At 49.7% G+C, this 15,363-nt stretch overlaps 1 protein-coding gene across 1 annotated transcript in view; it reads left to right on the forward strand.

Moving 5' to 3' along the window:
• Nucleotides 1-14,513, forward strand: part of SLC7A5 (solute carrier family 7 member 5) — a 53,048-nt gene extending 38,535 nt beyond the window's left edge. Inside the window, exons 3-10 of the mRNA XM_027847722.1 lie at nucleotides 845-950; nucleotides 2,928-2,972; nucleotides 6,398-6,521; nucleotides 7,372-7,475; nucleotides 7,874-7,970; nucleotides 9,732-9,881; nucleotides 13,002-13,179; nucleotides 13,718-14,513. Coding sequence (XP_027703523.1) covers nucleotides 845-950; nucleotides 2,928-2,972; nucleotides 6,398-6,521; nucleotides 7,372-7,475; nucleotides 7,874-7,970; nucleotides 9,732-9,881; nucleotides 13,002-13,179; nucleotides 13,718-13,773 — 860 coding nt within the window. The 3' untranslated portion in view covers nucleotides 13,774-14,513. The remainder of the gene's footprint in view (nucleotides 1-844; nucleotides 951-2,927; nucleotides 2,973-6,397; nucleotides 6,522-7,371; nucleotides 7,476-7,873; nucleotides 7,971-9,731; nucleotides 9,882-13,001; nucleotides 13,180-13,717) is intronic.
• Nucleotides 14,514-15,363: the final 850 nt, after the last annotated feature.

A 15,363-nucleotide genomic window follows, 5' to 3' on the forward strand; every position in this document is an offset into this window, starting at 1 on the left:
CTTCCTGACTCCAGGTTCACTGTTCTACCCACTGCACCATTTAGGTGCCCTTAAATCTGTGGGACCCATCTGACCTTCCCCTGGGGAATAAAGATGACATTGAAAGAGAATCCAGAGGAAATATCACTTACTGGTTGTGCCTTTGGGCAAGTCAAAGTGACTCCATTTCCTTGTCTGTGAATGGGACCATTCACTGGGCTCTTATGAGAATGCAGTGAAACAAGCCGAGAAGGAGCTCTGGGCTTGGAGAACCTGGATTCCAGTCCTCGCTTTGCTGCTTGCTGCAGTCCCTTGGTCAGGTCACCCTTCTGCCACTTGCTTACTGTGTGTGACCTTGGCACTTACTTCCCTCCTCATCTGTAAATGGAGACTTAGGGCTCGGGTGACCTCTTCTGTCCCTCCCACTCTGGATGCTGCAGCCCTTTCATAGCACAGCCACCTTGAAACAAGCGATTGGAAGGAATGTGTATTACTCTAGCTAGCCTTCAGTGCTGTTGTGTGTCAGTGGTAATACCATAGCCAGATACTTGTGCTTCAAATGACTGACTTCACATGTATATTTGATGTCTGTTGCTTGCCTTCTCAGGAAGGAGGGAGAGAATTTGGAACTCAGAATTTTAAAAATGAATGTTAAGAATTATTTTATATGTAATAGGGAAATGTTTAACAAAATAAATAAAAATGTCTGTTAATAAGAGTGAGCTAACCAACCTATTCCCACCTGAATTTCTAACCTTTGCTGGTCCTGACTAAAATTGACAAACCTCCTTGGGCTTGGTTCCGTGCTCTTTGAGGATGTGCTAATAACTTTGCACCCTTTCCTTCATTTTGTTTCATTTTGCAGGAGAGGTCTCCAATTTGAGCCCCCAGTTATCGTTTGAAGGCACCAATCTAGATGTTGGGAACATAGTGTTGGCGTTATACAGTGGACTCTTTGCCTACGGTGGCTGGTAAGATGCTGGAGTATCTTCGTTTGCTTCACGTAGAATGTTGTAGCTCAGTTGACCGTGTCCTGTGGTCATTGGGCCACTTTTTGACATCCTTTGCTTCTGTCCCATAGGAACAGCAGGTGTTATACTGGGGCACGAGTCAAACAGTCTCTGAGCTGCCCCTCATGCCCATAGTTACCTGAATTCTGGATCAGGTTGGGCCGTGAAGCGAGAACACATAGGTTTTTAAGAGGCTACAGGAAGCAAGAGTACTTGGTCAACAAGGAACACCTGCTTGCCTGGATGGCAGCAGATCTGGGGGCCCAGGGCTCTTGTGGAAACACACCTTCCAAGTATCCCTCTATTTGGGGAAAAAACTGATTAGTACAGAGCAAAATGGCTTAGGTCGTGGCTGGCCTCGTAGGCAGTCCCAGGCTGTCCAGCCCAGCCACATCATCCTCCAGACTGGACTTTCCATTTGCTGCTTCCACAGTCACTGAGGGATCATTGTGATGGGAGTCCCTGGGCATCCTTGTTTACAGAAAATTCCTCCTTTATTTCTGCCACCTAATAAGAAGCCTCTTCGACTCAAATATTTTTACACCTTCCCATAGTTATGAACCATTAATTAATTAATCTATCAAAGTTTACAGAGACAGGGTGGTTTGGGGGGGCAGTGAAGCAACTGTATCATATGGATGGTAATACTGCCTCTGGCTTGGAGACCGAGGAACAGAGGAATAGATTGAGGAGACTGAGTCACGTTAATGGAGTGACTCCATTTTTGTCTAATGTGCCTTCTATTTTACTTCAGATATGTCCACATTAAAATCCACATTCCAAAGATATGAACATGTAAACACTTCCCCTTCCCTCCAGTTGTTCAAGTTTCAGTCGTGTTTGACTCACTGTGACCTCATTTGAAGTTTTCTTGGCAAGGATACTGGAGCAGTTTGCCATTTCCTTCTCCAGCACATTTTACAGATGACGAAACTGAGTCAAAGAGGGTGAAGTGACTTGCTCAGGGTCACGCAGCCAGTAAAGTGTCTGAGACTGGATTTGAACTCAGGAAGACGAGCTTGACTCTAGGCCTGGTGCTCTGTGCACTATGACGCCCCTTAGCTGCTCCTCTCTCCAGCAGGCTAGATAATGGAGAGTTCAGTAGTAAGAGAATAGAGAACTCTTGTGGCTGACTGGAGTCTCACTAGGACTGTCTGCTGGTGACTGACCCCGCGATGGCGAGCAGCTGAGTACCGCTGTGCGCCTGGCGCTGTGCCAAGCACTGGATCCCAGATCCAGGCCCATGCTCTTGTGGGTTCAGAGGCTGAAGGATGAGCCTCTTAAGAGGAGGGACAGAACCAAACAGGGACCAGATGGGGAGTGAAGGTTTGGAGCGGCTGGGCCAGCTCTAGGGGAGCACTAACCCACTTTGGTTAGCCACAAGGCCTGGGGAAGTTTTCTGGTGCCGTTCCTCCGTTCTTGCCTTTTGGCCACCTTCATGCTGCTGCCAGATCAGAGCAGATACCCACTGTAGGTTTCTCAGGGCCCTACGAGGAGGTGACGTTGCCTACTAACTTAGGAGTTCTTGGAGCACTTAGGTTTCTGTTTGATGGGAAATAACTGGGGACCTCACCCCAGGAGTCTCTCCTAATCTGGGTGGCCGTTGCCTAACTTTGAAGCGGATGAGGCTTAGCTTGTGGACTGCGACCCATCCCAAGGTATCCATTCCTTGGGCCTAGAAAGCTCTATCTCATGTCTGGAGCCCTTGGAGCCAGGACAGCCCTCCTTTGGAACCAAGTCTTGTCCAGAGGGTTTATTCTTGGCCCTCGAGTCCCTGGAACCCATTTTCTTACCAGATCTGAGCCCCAGAGGTGGTGGGAGGGAGATCTTCTTTGGCAGCTACTTCTAGCCCATTCTCCCATCTCTGTTGATTTCATTGTCGGTTTTCTGAAGACCCCAGTGAAGGGAAATATTTAAACTCTGTCTTTTAAATTTCAGGAATTATTTGAATTTTGTCACAGAGGAGATGATAAACCCTTACAGGTATGTTTAATGAATGGAGACATTATGATTATGACTTTGATGAACTGCAGAATAATCTGAGCTTTTCTGAAAATGAATCCAAGGTTCAGGCATTTGAGCTAACGCTGTATGTGATGGGACTTTGTAGGGTTCTGTCTCCAGTCAAATAAAACAAAACTTACCACAACCCCACGCCTGTCACATTTCAGTTCTCCTGTCCTCATAAAAATCAGTTGCCCTTTTCTTGGAGGTTGGGGTGCTGAGAGTTCAGGATAGATCTGGTCAGAGGTTAGCAGAAAGAGCTTTGATTCTTGTCACCAATCTGCCAAGAACTTGCTGGTCACAGCTGGCATTTACATGACAGCTTAAGGTCGGCAAGATGCTTTACAAATGTGTGAGCCTCACAGCCACTCTGGAGATGTAGGTGCTGCTATTCCTTCCATTTTACAGATAAATAAACTGAGGCAGGCAGATTAAAGGACTTACCCAGGGTCACCTAGCTTAGTATCTGAGGCCAGATTTGCACTCGGGTCCTCCTGACTCCAGGCTTAGTGCTGTGCACTCTGGCGCCCTCTGAAGTCACTACCCCTCTCTGGGCCTCAGCTCCCTCATCCATAAAATGAGGGGGTTGGACCAGACAGCTTTCACTTTGTGATCCCGTAATCACCACTGACCTTCCATCTTGGGTGCAAGGTTGGGAGACAGGGCCCAAGGATGGGACCTCACCTCTTCGCTCTCCTTGGAAGGAGCTGTGTCCCACCCTGCTAACATTTGGTGTTCAGAATCACAAGTGTACCCAGCCAGGAAAGGCTCGGCAAACCCATTGGAAGAGCTCCAGAGATGCCATTGGGAACATGGACTCAGAGAGCTGACCAGGGCTCTGATAAGGCTGCAGCTGGACTGAGCTCAGGACTGGTGCAGGCCGGGCTGGAGAGATGGTTGGTCTGGAAGGCAGGAGACGGGAGGTCTTACTGGATGGCTAAATGAGGAGATCTGTCGTTAGATTATTTTTTAAATAGAGAAGCATTTGCCATCAAGTGTGTTTGCTCAAAGACGGGCGCACTGAGGATTTCCCTTGGAAGAAAGGAAACCGCAGTAAAAGCTGAAGGAGAAGGGAAGCATTTTCAGGACCAGCCAGTCTTCCTTACCTTTGTGGTATAAAGGGAGGGAGCTGTAAGCATGAGAGCAGTCTGAGCGTCAGCACAAGCCACTGTCCAGCTGAGCACAAGGCAGTTAGGACTTCTGGAAGAGGCAGCCGAGATGATTCCTTTGGTCGCTGCCAGCTAGTCTTGAGGCCCGTGGAGATTCCTCAGAGCCAGTACTATGTATTGACGTGGAACGCTTCTCAGCTAGCCATCTTTCTCTTTCTCTTACCTTGAAGGTAGCTGCTGCTACCTCCACACATCCTAGAGATCCTATAGACCTGCCCTCTCATGTTATAGAGGAAAAGGTCAGAGGTAGCAGGTAGTAGGTCCAGGATTTCAGCCAAGGCCCTGACCCACATGCAGTTACCTTGCTCTACTCAGCAAGGTGAAATGGCAGCCAACATTCTCAGCTTGATTCTCTGTGCCATGGGAGTAGACAGAGACGTTTAAGATGGGATGGGGCCCTGCCTGCAAAGAGCTCCTCGTCTAGCCGAAGTGACACGCACATAACTGGCCACCAGTGAGACCATGCGGTGCGTGATCTGGGCCAGAGGAGGTATCACCAGTGGGCTGGACTGAGTGGTCAAGGAAAGGCCTCATTAGCAGAAGCAGGCGGACCTGAGAAGGATAGCTGGGCTGGGGTGCGATGGAGCAGCTTTTCGGGCCCCCTGTCTTTCTGTGCATTCCCCTTACACCAGAAGGCCAGCCGTGTGAAGGTCCCGAGGGTAGGAGGGCTGATTGAGGTTTTTGTCTCACCATCTGGTAACGGGCTGTTTTGGGGCCAGACACGGGAGATGAGATCCAGGGTTAGGGGAAAGTGAGCAGGGGAACCCTGGAGGCCTGAGAGCTGGGGAGGTGGCAAGGCTTAGGGCCTTGGGGTAGGTAGGGATTAGGAAAATAGCTTGGCATTCTGGTGTCCTGTTAAGTAGTTTGACCTGTCTTTGTAACTAGAGTACATTAGATTTGCATGTTCACAGGTACCTTACTTGCATTGTTTGGAAGGGGCCTAGTATCCTTGCTTTCACTGCTTCCTCATGGGACCAGGACACCTCTAGGTGCAGTGGACAAGTCCTCTGGACTTCCCATCAAAGGCCTGGCTTCAGGCCCCTGCTTTGCCCCTTACTGCATGTGAGGCCTTAGGCAGTCACTGAAAGCCTTGGAGCCCCTATTTCCTCATTTCTAAATGGAGAGGGGCAGACTTGGTCTAGGGCTATGAGAATCCAAGTTGAGTTAGACTTTTTATTTTTATATATATTGGGGGAGAGGGGTAGGGATAGAATCAATACAACAGAATTTGCTTCAGGCAGGCCTTGTACTATTTTGTCAAGCACTTGCTGCAATGCTGGGTAAGAACAAAAGTAGGTATTGGCCAGTCACTGAAACACAAATCAGCTCCTCATTGTAGCTCCTGGTACACTATGTTTGATTCTGTAATAGGACTGGATTTTAATGGTGAGGGGATATTATTGAAATCTCTTGGAGCCTTAGGGTTATTCTCAATATCACTTCTTGTCTGTTATTGGAGGTTTAGAATGTACATATGTAGATTATTTAGAATCACCAGTGTTAATATCATACAGTAGAGCTGGCTAACATAGTGTTTATGCTTATCAATTGCTTAATATCAATTTTATTTTCAAAACAATCTATCAACTAAGTGTAGGTGGTACAAGTCATCTCCATTTTGCAGAAGGGGAAACTGAGGTTCAGCAGAATCACCATGTTTCCTCTCATTCGTTTCTATCCCATTGAAGTGCAGTGTACTTCGGGCTTCTTGTTAGTTTTATGCTTTTTGGCCCAAATTTTGATATACTTGTTGAGTCGTTGACAATCATTCCATTGATCTGGACCCTCTTGGCCAGCACTTCTGGACTCTCATGGCCTGCGTCCCATTGTCAGTGCTGACAAAAAACTCATTTTCTTTATTTGAGTCATTGGTCCTCACAAGGAATTTGGTGTGGACAGGGTCCAGATATGCACATCTGTAGATTTCCACCAAGGTGGATAATGGGGTCTCCAAGGTATCACGTACATATCTGGTACATGATTCCCTTTCTCTCACCCCACGGAGAATGCAGACAACCAGAGGACTCTTACACGGAGCCAGAAAGCATGCCCAGTATTCCTCGAGCTCTGCTTGGAAGGGGGCCCAACTGGGGGGTGAGACTCAGGTGGGAACCCCTTCCCCAGCCCCTCCCAGGCTCTCAGGACCTCCTTATGGTGTAGCTGACCTGCCAGGAGGCAGATGCCCTTTGGGGCTGCCAAACTTCCGCCGCTCACTGGACTTTGTTCTTCTTTCAGAAACTTGCCCCTGGCCATCATCATTTCGCTTCCTGTGGTCACCTTAGTGTACGTCCTGACAAACCTGGCTTACTTCACCACCTTGTCCACTGAGCAGATGCTGAGTTCAGAAGCTGTGGCCGTGGTATGTTCCTTGTTCCTCTTCCCGGTTCTGATGGACAGTGTCCTCAGCTGGATTGGGCAGCTGGCGCAGGGGCACAGGATTGAATTGGCTTTTCTTAAGAAGCATTATCTTTGGAGGTCAGTGGCCTAGCAACAGAGGTGTCTGGTGAATGTAGTCAAAGTGGTTTCCTCTGAATCTCCAGTGCCTTCCACTGTTCACGGAGACAGCTGAGCAGTTAACCCTTTGTGGATAGAGAGCCCTGGGGAGGGTGGTCACTTTGTGCCTGCCTAGCTTTCCATCTTCAGAGTTGCTGTGATGATGTCGTCCTCCTCTTCCTCCCTGCTGACTCAGGCAGCGTCTGGAAGGGAAGGTAAATTCCCCTGGACTTGGCCCCCCTTCCAAGGCCTTATCCTGCCTGCATTTGTGACCCTCACCTCGTAAGCAGGTTTGAACACGTCCTCCTGCTGCTTAGGAGCTCAGAGGTCTCTTCAGTGGGGTCACAGTGCGCCTTGCTGCTCACATTACCATTGGCCTCACAAGGAGGAGGCCGAGGAGCCCTGGGGAGACCTCTCCGCCATACTGGCGGTGCCTTCCCAGTGAGTTCCCAGTTAGAGCCCAACACCGACGGGTCTGCCGAGTAGCTCGTGTGAAATGAGTGACTCTTCCCTAGTTTTCATGCGTGCTAGTGACCTCCCTCTATAGGACTGTGATTTTAGACTTAGAGCCAGAAGAGATTTGAAAGCTCTTGCTTGAGGACTTTGATTATGCACCAGTAAATAATGAGTCGCAAGTAATTTCTCCGTTTCACAGATGGAGTGACCCTGAACCCCCGTGGGAAATAGCTTCCTAATTGCAAGTTCTGTGTTTGTAGGACTTTGGAAACTATCACCTGGGCGTCATGTCCTGGATCATCCCTGTCTTCGTGGGCTTGTCGTGCTTTGGATCAGTCAATGGCTCCCTTTTCACCTCCTCCAGGTAGTCCTCTGGCCTGTCCTAAGGTTTCCCACTCCCACAGAGTCAGTTGACACTTCCAGGGATTCAGAGGCAGGAAATGGGCTCTGTGAGATGACGTTCCCGGGAAAGCGAGGCCAGATGTCAGGGCACAAGCAGTGGCCATGCTGGGGCCTGGTGTAGGAGGACGAGGGCTGGTCAGGACTGGCGGCTGCAGTGGGCTGAGGCCCTGGGTTGGGAGGCGGGCTCCAGGCAGCGAAGGCGCTGTGCGTGGCTTCTGACTGTTTTTCTCTCTCTCTCAACTCTGACTGGTGCCTTGAGTGGCACGAATATCTAAAAACCCCGGGAGGGGGATTAATCACGTTCTTGGGAGGGGTCTTACTAGAATGGGAAAAAATGCCTGCCTCTGCTCTTGCCTGCAGGTTGTTTTTCGTAGGCTCCAGGGAGGGCCACCTGCCTTCTATCCTTTCCATGATCCACCCCAAGAACCTGACTCCCGTGCCGTCACTCGTATTCACGGTAAGCCCTCCACAGGCCCCACTCCTGCCTCCCTGGGTTGGAGGGAGGGTACCCACAGAGTCACAGTGACCTTCCTGCACCTTCTGAGCTGGGAAAGGAAGTAGAAGGATTAGTTCATTTAAATAACAATATACCGTTTTGCCAAATGCTCCTGTTCTCTCTCTGTGTCCTCTGCATGTGCACATTCCGCAGGTTAGGGACTCCTGTTCCAAGCCCAAATCTTTATTTCAAGCAAATGAGCGGTCAGAGACCACTCCAGGAGAGGGAGTGGTTTGCCCATGGTCGGGAAGCAGAGCCCAGCTTTGAGCTTGGGGCTTGGGACTGCAAATACAGGCTTTCTGCTCTGCTGGGCACAGAGAAATGATAGGATGTTAGCGTTGGAAAGGACCTTAGAGATCATTTAGTCATAGCAAGTCCACAAGAGTTTAAGTGCCAGGCCCTGTGCTAAGTGCTGATGTTACAAAGTAAGACAAAAAACAGCCCCTGCCCTCGAGGAGCTCCCAGCCTAACAGGGAACCACCAAGCAAACAACCATGCACAGACGAGATACAGACAGGGTCAATTGGAGGGGATCTCAGAGGGAAGGCACTGCGATGAAGGCTCTTTGTAGAAGGTGGAGCATCAGCTGAGACGTGTAGGGAGCCAGGAGGGAGAGCATGCCAGGTGTGGGGCACAGCCAGAGGACATGCCTAGAGGTGGGAAATGGTATAGCCCTCTAGGGAGAAAGTGACTTCTCTAGAGATATATCAAGGTGGCCTGGCGGAGCTGGGACCAAAGCCCATGGCTCTGACTCAAATCCAGTGTCGTTTCCATCATGAAGAAGTTACCCAAAAGCCAGCCTGTGGCCTCCTCTCCTCTCCTGGGGACCCCCCACCCCGTCTAATGGCTCCCATTTAGACAGTGTTAGGAGCTTACAGGGGCTTTACAAGAATAATCTCAATTGACCCACACAAGTGGCCTGGGAGGCCACTGTCCTTGTTATCTCAGTTTTACAGATAAGGAAACCTGGGCTCAGCAATTGATAATGACTCTGCTAGCATGGCCTGGGCCCAAAGCGAGGTTTGATCCCAGGTCTTCTGACTAAATGTATCTCCTGTGTTGCTGCTGCTCATTAAGGGGACATTATTTGAGATGAGAATCAGTCACTGAGTGCTTATGGGCACCGTGATGAGCTCCAGGCATATACAGAAAGGCAGCTGGTCACCCCTGCTCTCAAGGAACTCCCCGTCTGATGGGGAAGAAACAGATGGGATAGAGATGGCATAAACTGAAGAAAATCAGCAGAGGGAGTGGGACCCTGGCAGGGGGTGGGGGGTGGAGAATCAGGAAAGGCTACTTGCAGAAGCTGGGATTTTAGCTGAGATTTGAACCCAAGGAAGCCAGATGAAAATAGGGAATCTTTGAAAGTTTCTTTAGAGAAGACCAAAAGAGAACATTTTTCCCTCTCCAGTGGTACTCTTTACTCCTTGCCAGACAACCAAAATAGCATTAGTTTTACCAGTTCTCTTCCTAGGATAAGCTTCTCTCCCTTTTCATTGACAAAGGATGTGTATAGGTGTGTGCATGTACACATGCGCGCACGTGCACACACGCATACCTTATTCCTAATATGTTTTGTTTCTCCTTAAAAATAATACATCTTCATAATGAAGCTCAGGCTCTTCAGACTGGTGTCAGTCTGACTGACAGTGAGAGTGGTGAATGGCGATCACCACGCGCCCAAGCCTGCCCGCTCACCCCTGTTCTGTCTGTGCCTTGTAGTGCGCCATGACCCTGCTCTACGCCTTCTCCAATGACATCTTCTCCGTCATCAACTTCTTCAGTTTCTTCAACTGGCTTTGCGTGGCCCTGGCCATCATAGGCATGATGTGGCTCCGCTTTAAGAAGCCAGAACTGGAGAGACCCATCAAGGTGAGAGATGCAGTTATACTTCTTGGGACTCTTCCTCCCTTGCTCAGAAAGGTTTCCTTTCTCAGGTCCTGGAGGTGTGTAGTTCCAACTCCACTGACTCAACAGGGCTTCTGAATTTTCTGCAGATTGTTCAAGTCCACACTGAATGTCCTCTTACCAAGGTGAAAGCCAAGGGGACTTGTCCCCACTATGTCCCCACAGTATAGCAGCACCTGGTCTCATTTAGGGTTTTCTGGTTCCTCAGGGAATGACTTTTGCTTCCTATGAATTTGTTTCCCTGGGTAGTTGTCCCCAAGTGAAAGGTTGTGTTTAACACTTGCCTGGGGTTACGAGAAAGGCCAGGTCACTTGGTGAGGTTAAAACACAATACCTGGAGCCTTCGGAATGAAGCTGGCAGTAAGCAGCTCTTCTCTGGGCACTTTGAAGCCAGTTCCTGGTGCCCAGCCAATTCTTAATTGGCAGGTGCCCACCTCACAGTAGGCATTCATAAGCTGCCCCTGCCTTGTTGGCAGGCTTAGCAAAGAAGTTAGGAGTTTCCTTGGGCAACAGGTTACATAGACCACTTGTCTTTGTATGTATTCCCGCCAAGTCAAGGTTGAGGCCCATTTGTAGGGAGTAGAGCATGGAGACTAATTATTTTTGGCCATCCTGTCCTTGGCCTCTTCAGGAGCCTTACAAAGGACAGGCTTTTTCTCCCTCCCATCCATCCCTGAGTTCTCTTTCTGTTTTGCCATTGAATTTGAAAATACTGGCTAAAGAAGAGACCTGTAAACCAGAATTCCAAGGAGAAAAGTCTGATCTGTTGGCCAGGCCCCAGGGCCTGTGCTGTGTCTTTGGGGAGATGCCCAGTAAACGTCAGAGTTGGTGCTCATTGGCTGCCTTTTAAGGGCACAACTAAAATGGCATCTTCAGAGACACTTGCCCTGGCTCCCCTGGAAAAGATCAAATCGTTTCCCATCTGCCCTTATCGCGGTTTGACCAGATTATTACCAGGTCATTGCAACCACTGGTTTTGGCCCCAGATCTTCTCTCCATTGTGGTAAATACACTGTCCTGCTGGTGGGGCTGCCTCGCAGAATTCAGAGGGAGAAGGGAAAGCCTATAAAAAACCAGCTGTAAGGGAATGCCCTCCACAGGTCAGACCCCTAGCCTGGTGTCCGTCTGTTCCTCACTGAGACCACAACACTTAGGCCAGGGAAGGGAAAACATCCCAGTTTGGAGGGTTGGCTGAGAAACGTCTGCCTGTTTAGCTGAATTCCACAGGCTCTGCTAGGACACAGTGCAGAGGAAGACAAAGCCAAATGAGGTGAGCCTGGGCCCCCTCTTGCTAGCTCGTCCTGTGCGAGCTCCTCACGGCCCCAGCACAGCTAGGGGGACGGGCCGGCCTGGTGCGGTGCTTGTCTATTCACTGAAGGAGCTAAAATTTCGTGTTTTGCAGTGTCCTGGCAAATGTTGGGTACATCCCAGGTCTCTGTTCCTGTTTGTTGAAATTAGATATCCAAGTTCCACAAACATTGCCTGTGTGCTTGGGAATCCGTTCCATCCACACTGGAAGCAAATATGGACTTGTTTGGATTCTGGCTCCACCTGCTGGGGATAAGCCTGAAGACCTTTGGGGATACCCCCTCCCCACCCGAGTCCTCACTGCGGTCCTCTTCTGGCCTCCAGAATGGCAGGCTGACACCTTCTCACTGCCCACCCCCACCCTGCTTCCCTCTTTTTGGTCCTTTCTTACTTCTGGCCTCCTAGAATGCCCAGGAAGAGGTTTTTCCTGAGAAGTCTTGAAGACATCCCAGAATCCCAGGTTTCTAGTTTATGATGGGATAATCCAAATGAATTCTCAGTAAGCACTGGGACTGGTCACAGAACCGAGACTGTAGGGCCTCCTGTCAAACTGCCCTAGACCTGCCCCCAGCCGATGGATGGTGGAGATGAGGCCATGAGCATTGGAGAGGGAGGCTCTGTGACCCTTTGGGTGGCTTTGATTTAGAGCTTGTAGCCCCCTGGGGAGGGCAGATGTTCCACCGGGTGAATCATTTATGGAGCCCCAGGAGGCGTGAAAATCCTGCAGGAGCACTTTTGGCTGTGCACTTTTTGGCTGGGGTCAGAGAATCTCAAGGCCTGTAAGCGGGGTGGGGAGCGAGCCTCTCCTTCCTAGGCCACGCTGGACCTCGACAGGAATGTCCTTCTGAGATCATCTGGAGGGACTTGACAGAAAGCCACAGGAATTACCTGTGTTGTAGCCAGTGTGAGGGTTCCCCGCAGGGTTGAGTACCTGCCTGTGGTCGCCCAAGCATGGTTAGTGGTGGTTAGTGACCAAGCAGAGACCAGCCTTCCCGACTGTTAACTCAGTCCCATGTGTGAGACTCTGAAGTCTCCCTGGTCGGTAGGACACAGGTCTATGGCCAGCCGTGAGCATGGAGATGGGGCTGCCTTCCTAAGGCGCTGTTTTACAGCCTGAAAGAAAACCGTTTTCCGAGGAGCTTCCTCAGCTCCCATAGCACCTCCTCCTCAGCAGACCCTGGGGACATTAGCAAGTTAGAACCTGAGAAAACAGCTTCTAGGTCTTGTCCTGCTAGGTCTGCACGTTCTCTGCGAAAGTTGAGTTTTTCTGCCCTAAGGGAGTATTTGTGGGCTTAATTTGCTGATTGCTCTTTCAGGAGCTCATATATTGCTCATCTACTTCCTGCCAACAAGTGGGGCAGCCAGGTGGCTCAGTGGATAGAACCCTGGACCTGGAGTCAGGAAGGCCTGAGTTCAAATCTGGTTTCAGACATTGACTAGCTATGTAACCCTGGGCAAGTCACTTCACTGCTGTCTTTCTCAGTTTCCCCATCTATAAAATGGGGATCAAAATAGCACCTACCTCTCAGGGTTGTTAGGATCAGATGAGATGCTAAATACTAATGTTTAGCACATTGCCAGGCACGCAGCAGGCACTTAATTTAAAAGTATGCATGTGGGGGTATATATTGACTTGTGAAAGTTAACTTTTGGGTCTCCCTGAGAGGTTGGGAAGCTCGGTGCCCCTGTGTGTAGCCCAGTGGGCATGGGCTCCAAATGACGTGTGTTCTTCTCTCGGCTTTCCTGGCTACTTAGAGTGTCCACTCTCACCCCCAGGTGAACCTCATCTTACCCATCTTCTTCATACTGGCCTGCCTGTTCCTGATAGCTGTCTCTTTCTGGAAAACTCCGGTGGAGTGCGCAATCGGCTTCGTCATCATCCTCACGGGAATTCCTATTTACTTCATCGGTGTCTGGTGGCAAAACAAGCCCAAGTGGCTGCTTCAGGGCATCTGTGAGTAACTGGACCTGCTCGGGACCCAGCCACAGTGTGTGGCATGACCCTTCCTTTAGTTACAAGCGGGGCCTCTGCTTGGGGAGACCTGAGTTCAAATCCAACCTCAGACACTTAACTAGCTGTATGATCCCGGGCAAGTCACTCAGCTGCTGCCTGCCTTAGTTTCCTCAGCTGTAAAATGGGGAGAATAATAGCATTGACCTTGCAGGAATTTTGTGAGGATCAAAGGAGATAATATTCATAACAAGTGCTTGGCACAGCAGCTGGCACGTGGTAGGCACCATCTACTTGCTTGTCTCCTTCCCGTCTCCCCTTCCCTCTCTGTCGTAGGATTGTAGCTTGTTGGCATTAAAGCTGTTAGGCAGTGCTCTGTAGGCACAGACGTTCACTCTATGGGCTGACCTGGCTGACCTCCTTTAAGGATAATATCCTCAGAGATGGGAATAGTTTTCCCCTCTCGTCAGACTGAGTGGCAGGCAGGCAGCCCCCACCTTTGTCCTTCCACATCACCTGGTTTCCTTTTCTTCCCAAACAGTCCACACGACAGTCTTGTGCCAGAAGCTCATGGAGGTGGTTCCACAGGAGTCCTGAGTTCAGTGACCCTTCAAGAGGGAACACACAGATGTCACTTGGAAAGAACAACACCCCCCCATCCCTTCAGAAAAACAAGCGAGTGAGCCCAGCAATGGCCACCCCCTGATCTCATCCTCCCGACAGCCTGGCCAGAGTCACCATGCCGGCCTTCTCTCTTCCTCTGCTCGAGCCTGGCAGCTGAGGGTGCTTTGAAAGACAAACCCGCGGTACAAACGAATCTCTCCTGGATACCTCTTCAGGACCCCCAGAGGGGGCAGGGAACAAGTTGCTGAATTAGGCATTAAGACTGGATTTGTGACTGAAAGCTAGATGTTATTTTCGGGGAGTTTTTTTTGCTTTCCTTCATTTTATTTTATTTTTAACTTAAGGTTCAGTCTAGTAGATGCCGGTGATACAATTTCTTTTTACAAGTGAAAATATTATTTTTTCAATGCTGCCAACTGTACCCATGTACCTCTGGATGGCGCAACACTGACTCCAGTTCAAGCAGCACTCCTTTATCGACCCTTCTCCAGTGGTCTCGCAACTTTGGAGAAGGGGGTCTTCCGAAGACCACGCACTCCAGGGCACGAGTGGACAGAACTACTGAGACTTGACACGAGGTTGATTTGAGATAGGGGCCTGCACTGATTCCCACTGTGGGTCTGCTTCTGCTCCTCATTTTGTGTTACCGCACAATGATACTGGGTTGTTGGTTTGTGTTTTTTTAAGTTGTCATAAATGGAGTTCAAACTGAACCTCTGGATTTTTATTTTTACCTTAAGGACTGGAGGTAGTTTCTACTCACTTACTGGTTTCCATCCCCAAAGTACAAAACTCAATGAATAAGTAGCCGCCCATTGTATTTGCAGAGTGAAAGTAGGTGCTTCAGGAGATTTCAGTGAGTTTAGCACCCCCACAGAGAGCTCCTTACCTACTTTACTGATCTTTGAATGTGCCAGAGATAGGGAAGGAGCCCCCAGGTCTCTGGGTTAGCAGTCCTGAGAGGCTTCGAGCTCTCAGGGCTGTTTGGGCCAGGCTCAGCAGCTCTCATTTCACCATGGTTTGTCTGTCACTCCCACCGTTCTCTCCCTAAGGCCTCAGGCCATTCCTGGAGCCTGGTCCTGTACAATCACACATACAAGTTCATGTATGTGCCAGCTCAAGCCAAGGACGACCCAGGTGCCTGTCATTGAGAGCAAGGCATCGGAGGGACAGAACAGATATAAGAGTGCAGCTATCCCACCACTGTTACATAGTCCTGAACCTTAGCCTAGAAGAGTGGTGTATAGAATAAGGAACTGTGCACCCATGCTGGATTGGACACAGGCAAGATGGCTGACCATAGTGTTGTCAGGTCAGTTTAGTTAGGGCTGAAGGGTGCTCACTTCAGAGCCAAAGCTAAGAAGATCTGCTATTTTTCAGGAGAGCACTGAAAGGAGTAGGTTTTTGATAGTACCCACTTAGTACTTTTGACCTTCTGCCCAACTTCCTTCTCAGGGAGGCCTGCCGTCTTGTCTGACAACCCAAGCCACTCTAAACTGGTTGTTGGCTATTTATCCATACCTATTGGACATCTGTTTCCAGTCTTTCTGTTGCTTTGAAGTG

The sequence above is a fragment of the Vombatus ursinus genome, unplaced genomic scaffold, assembly GCF_900497805.2.
Source record: "Vombatus ursinus unplaced genomic scaffold, bare-nosed wombat genome assembly UNPS02005286.1, whole genome shotgun sequence".
Taxonomy (NCBI): Eukaryota; Metazoa; Chordata; class Mammalia; order Diprotodontia; family Vombatidae; genus Vombatus; species Vombatus ursinus.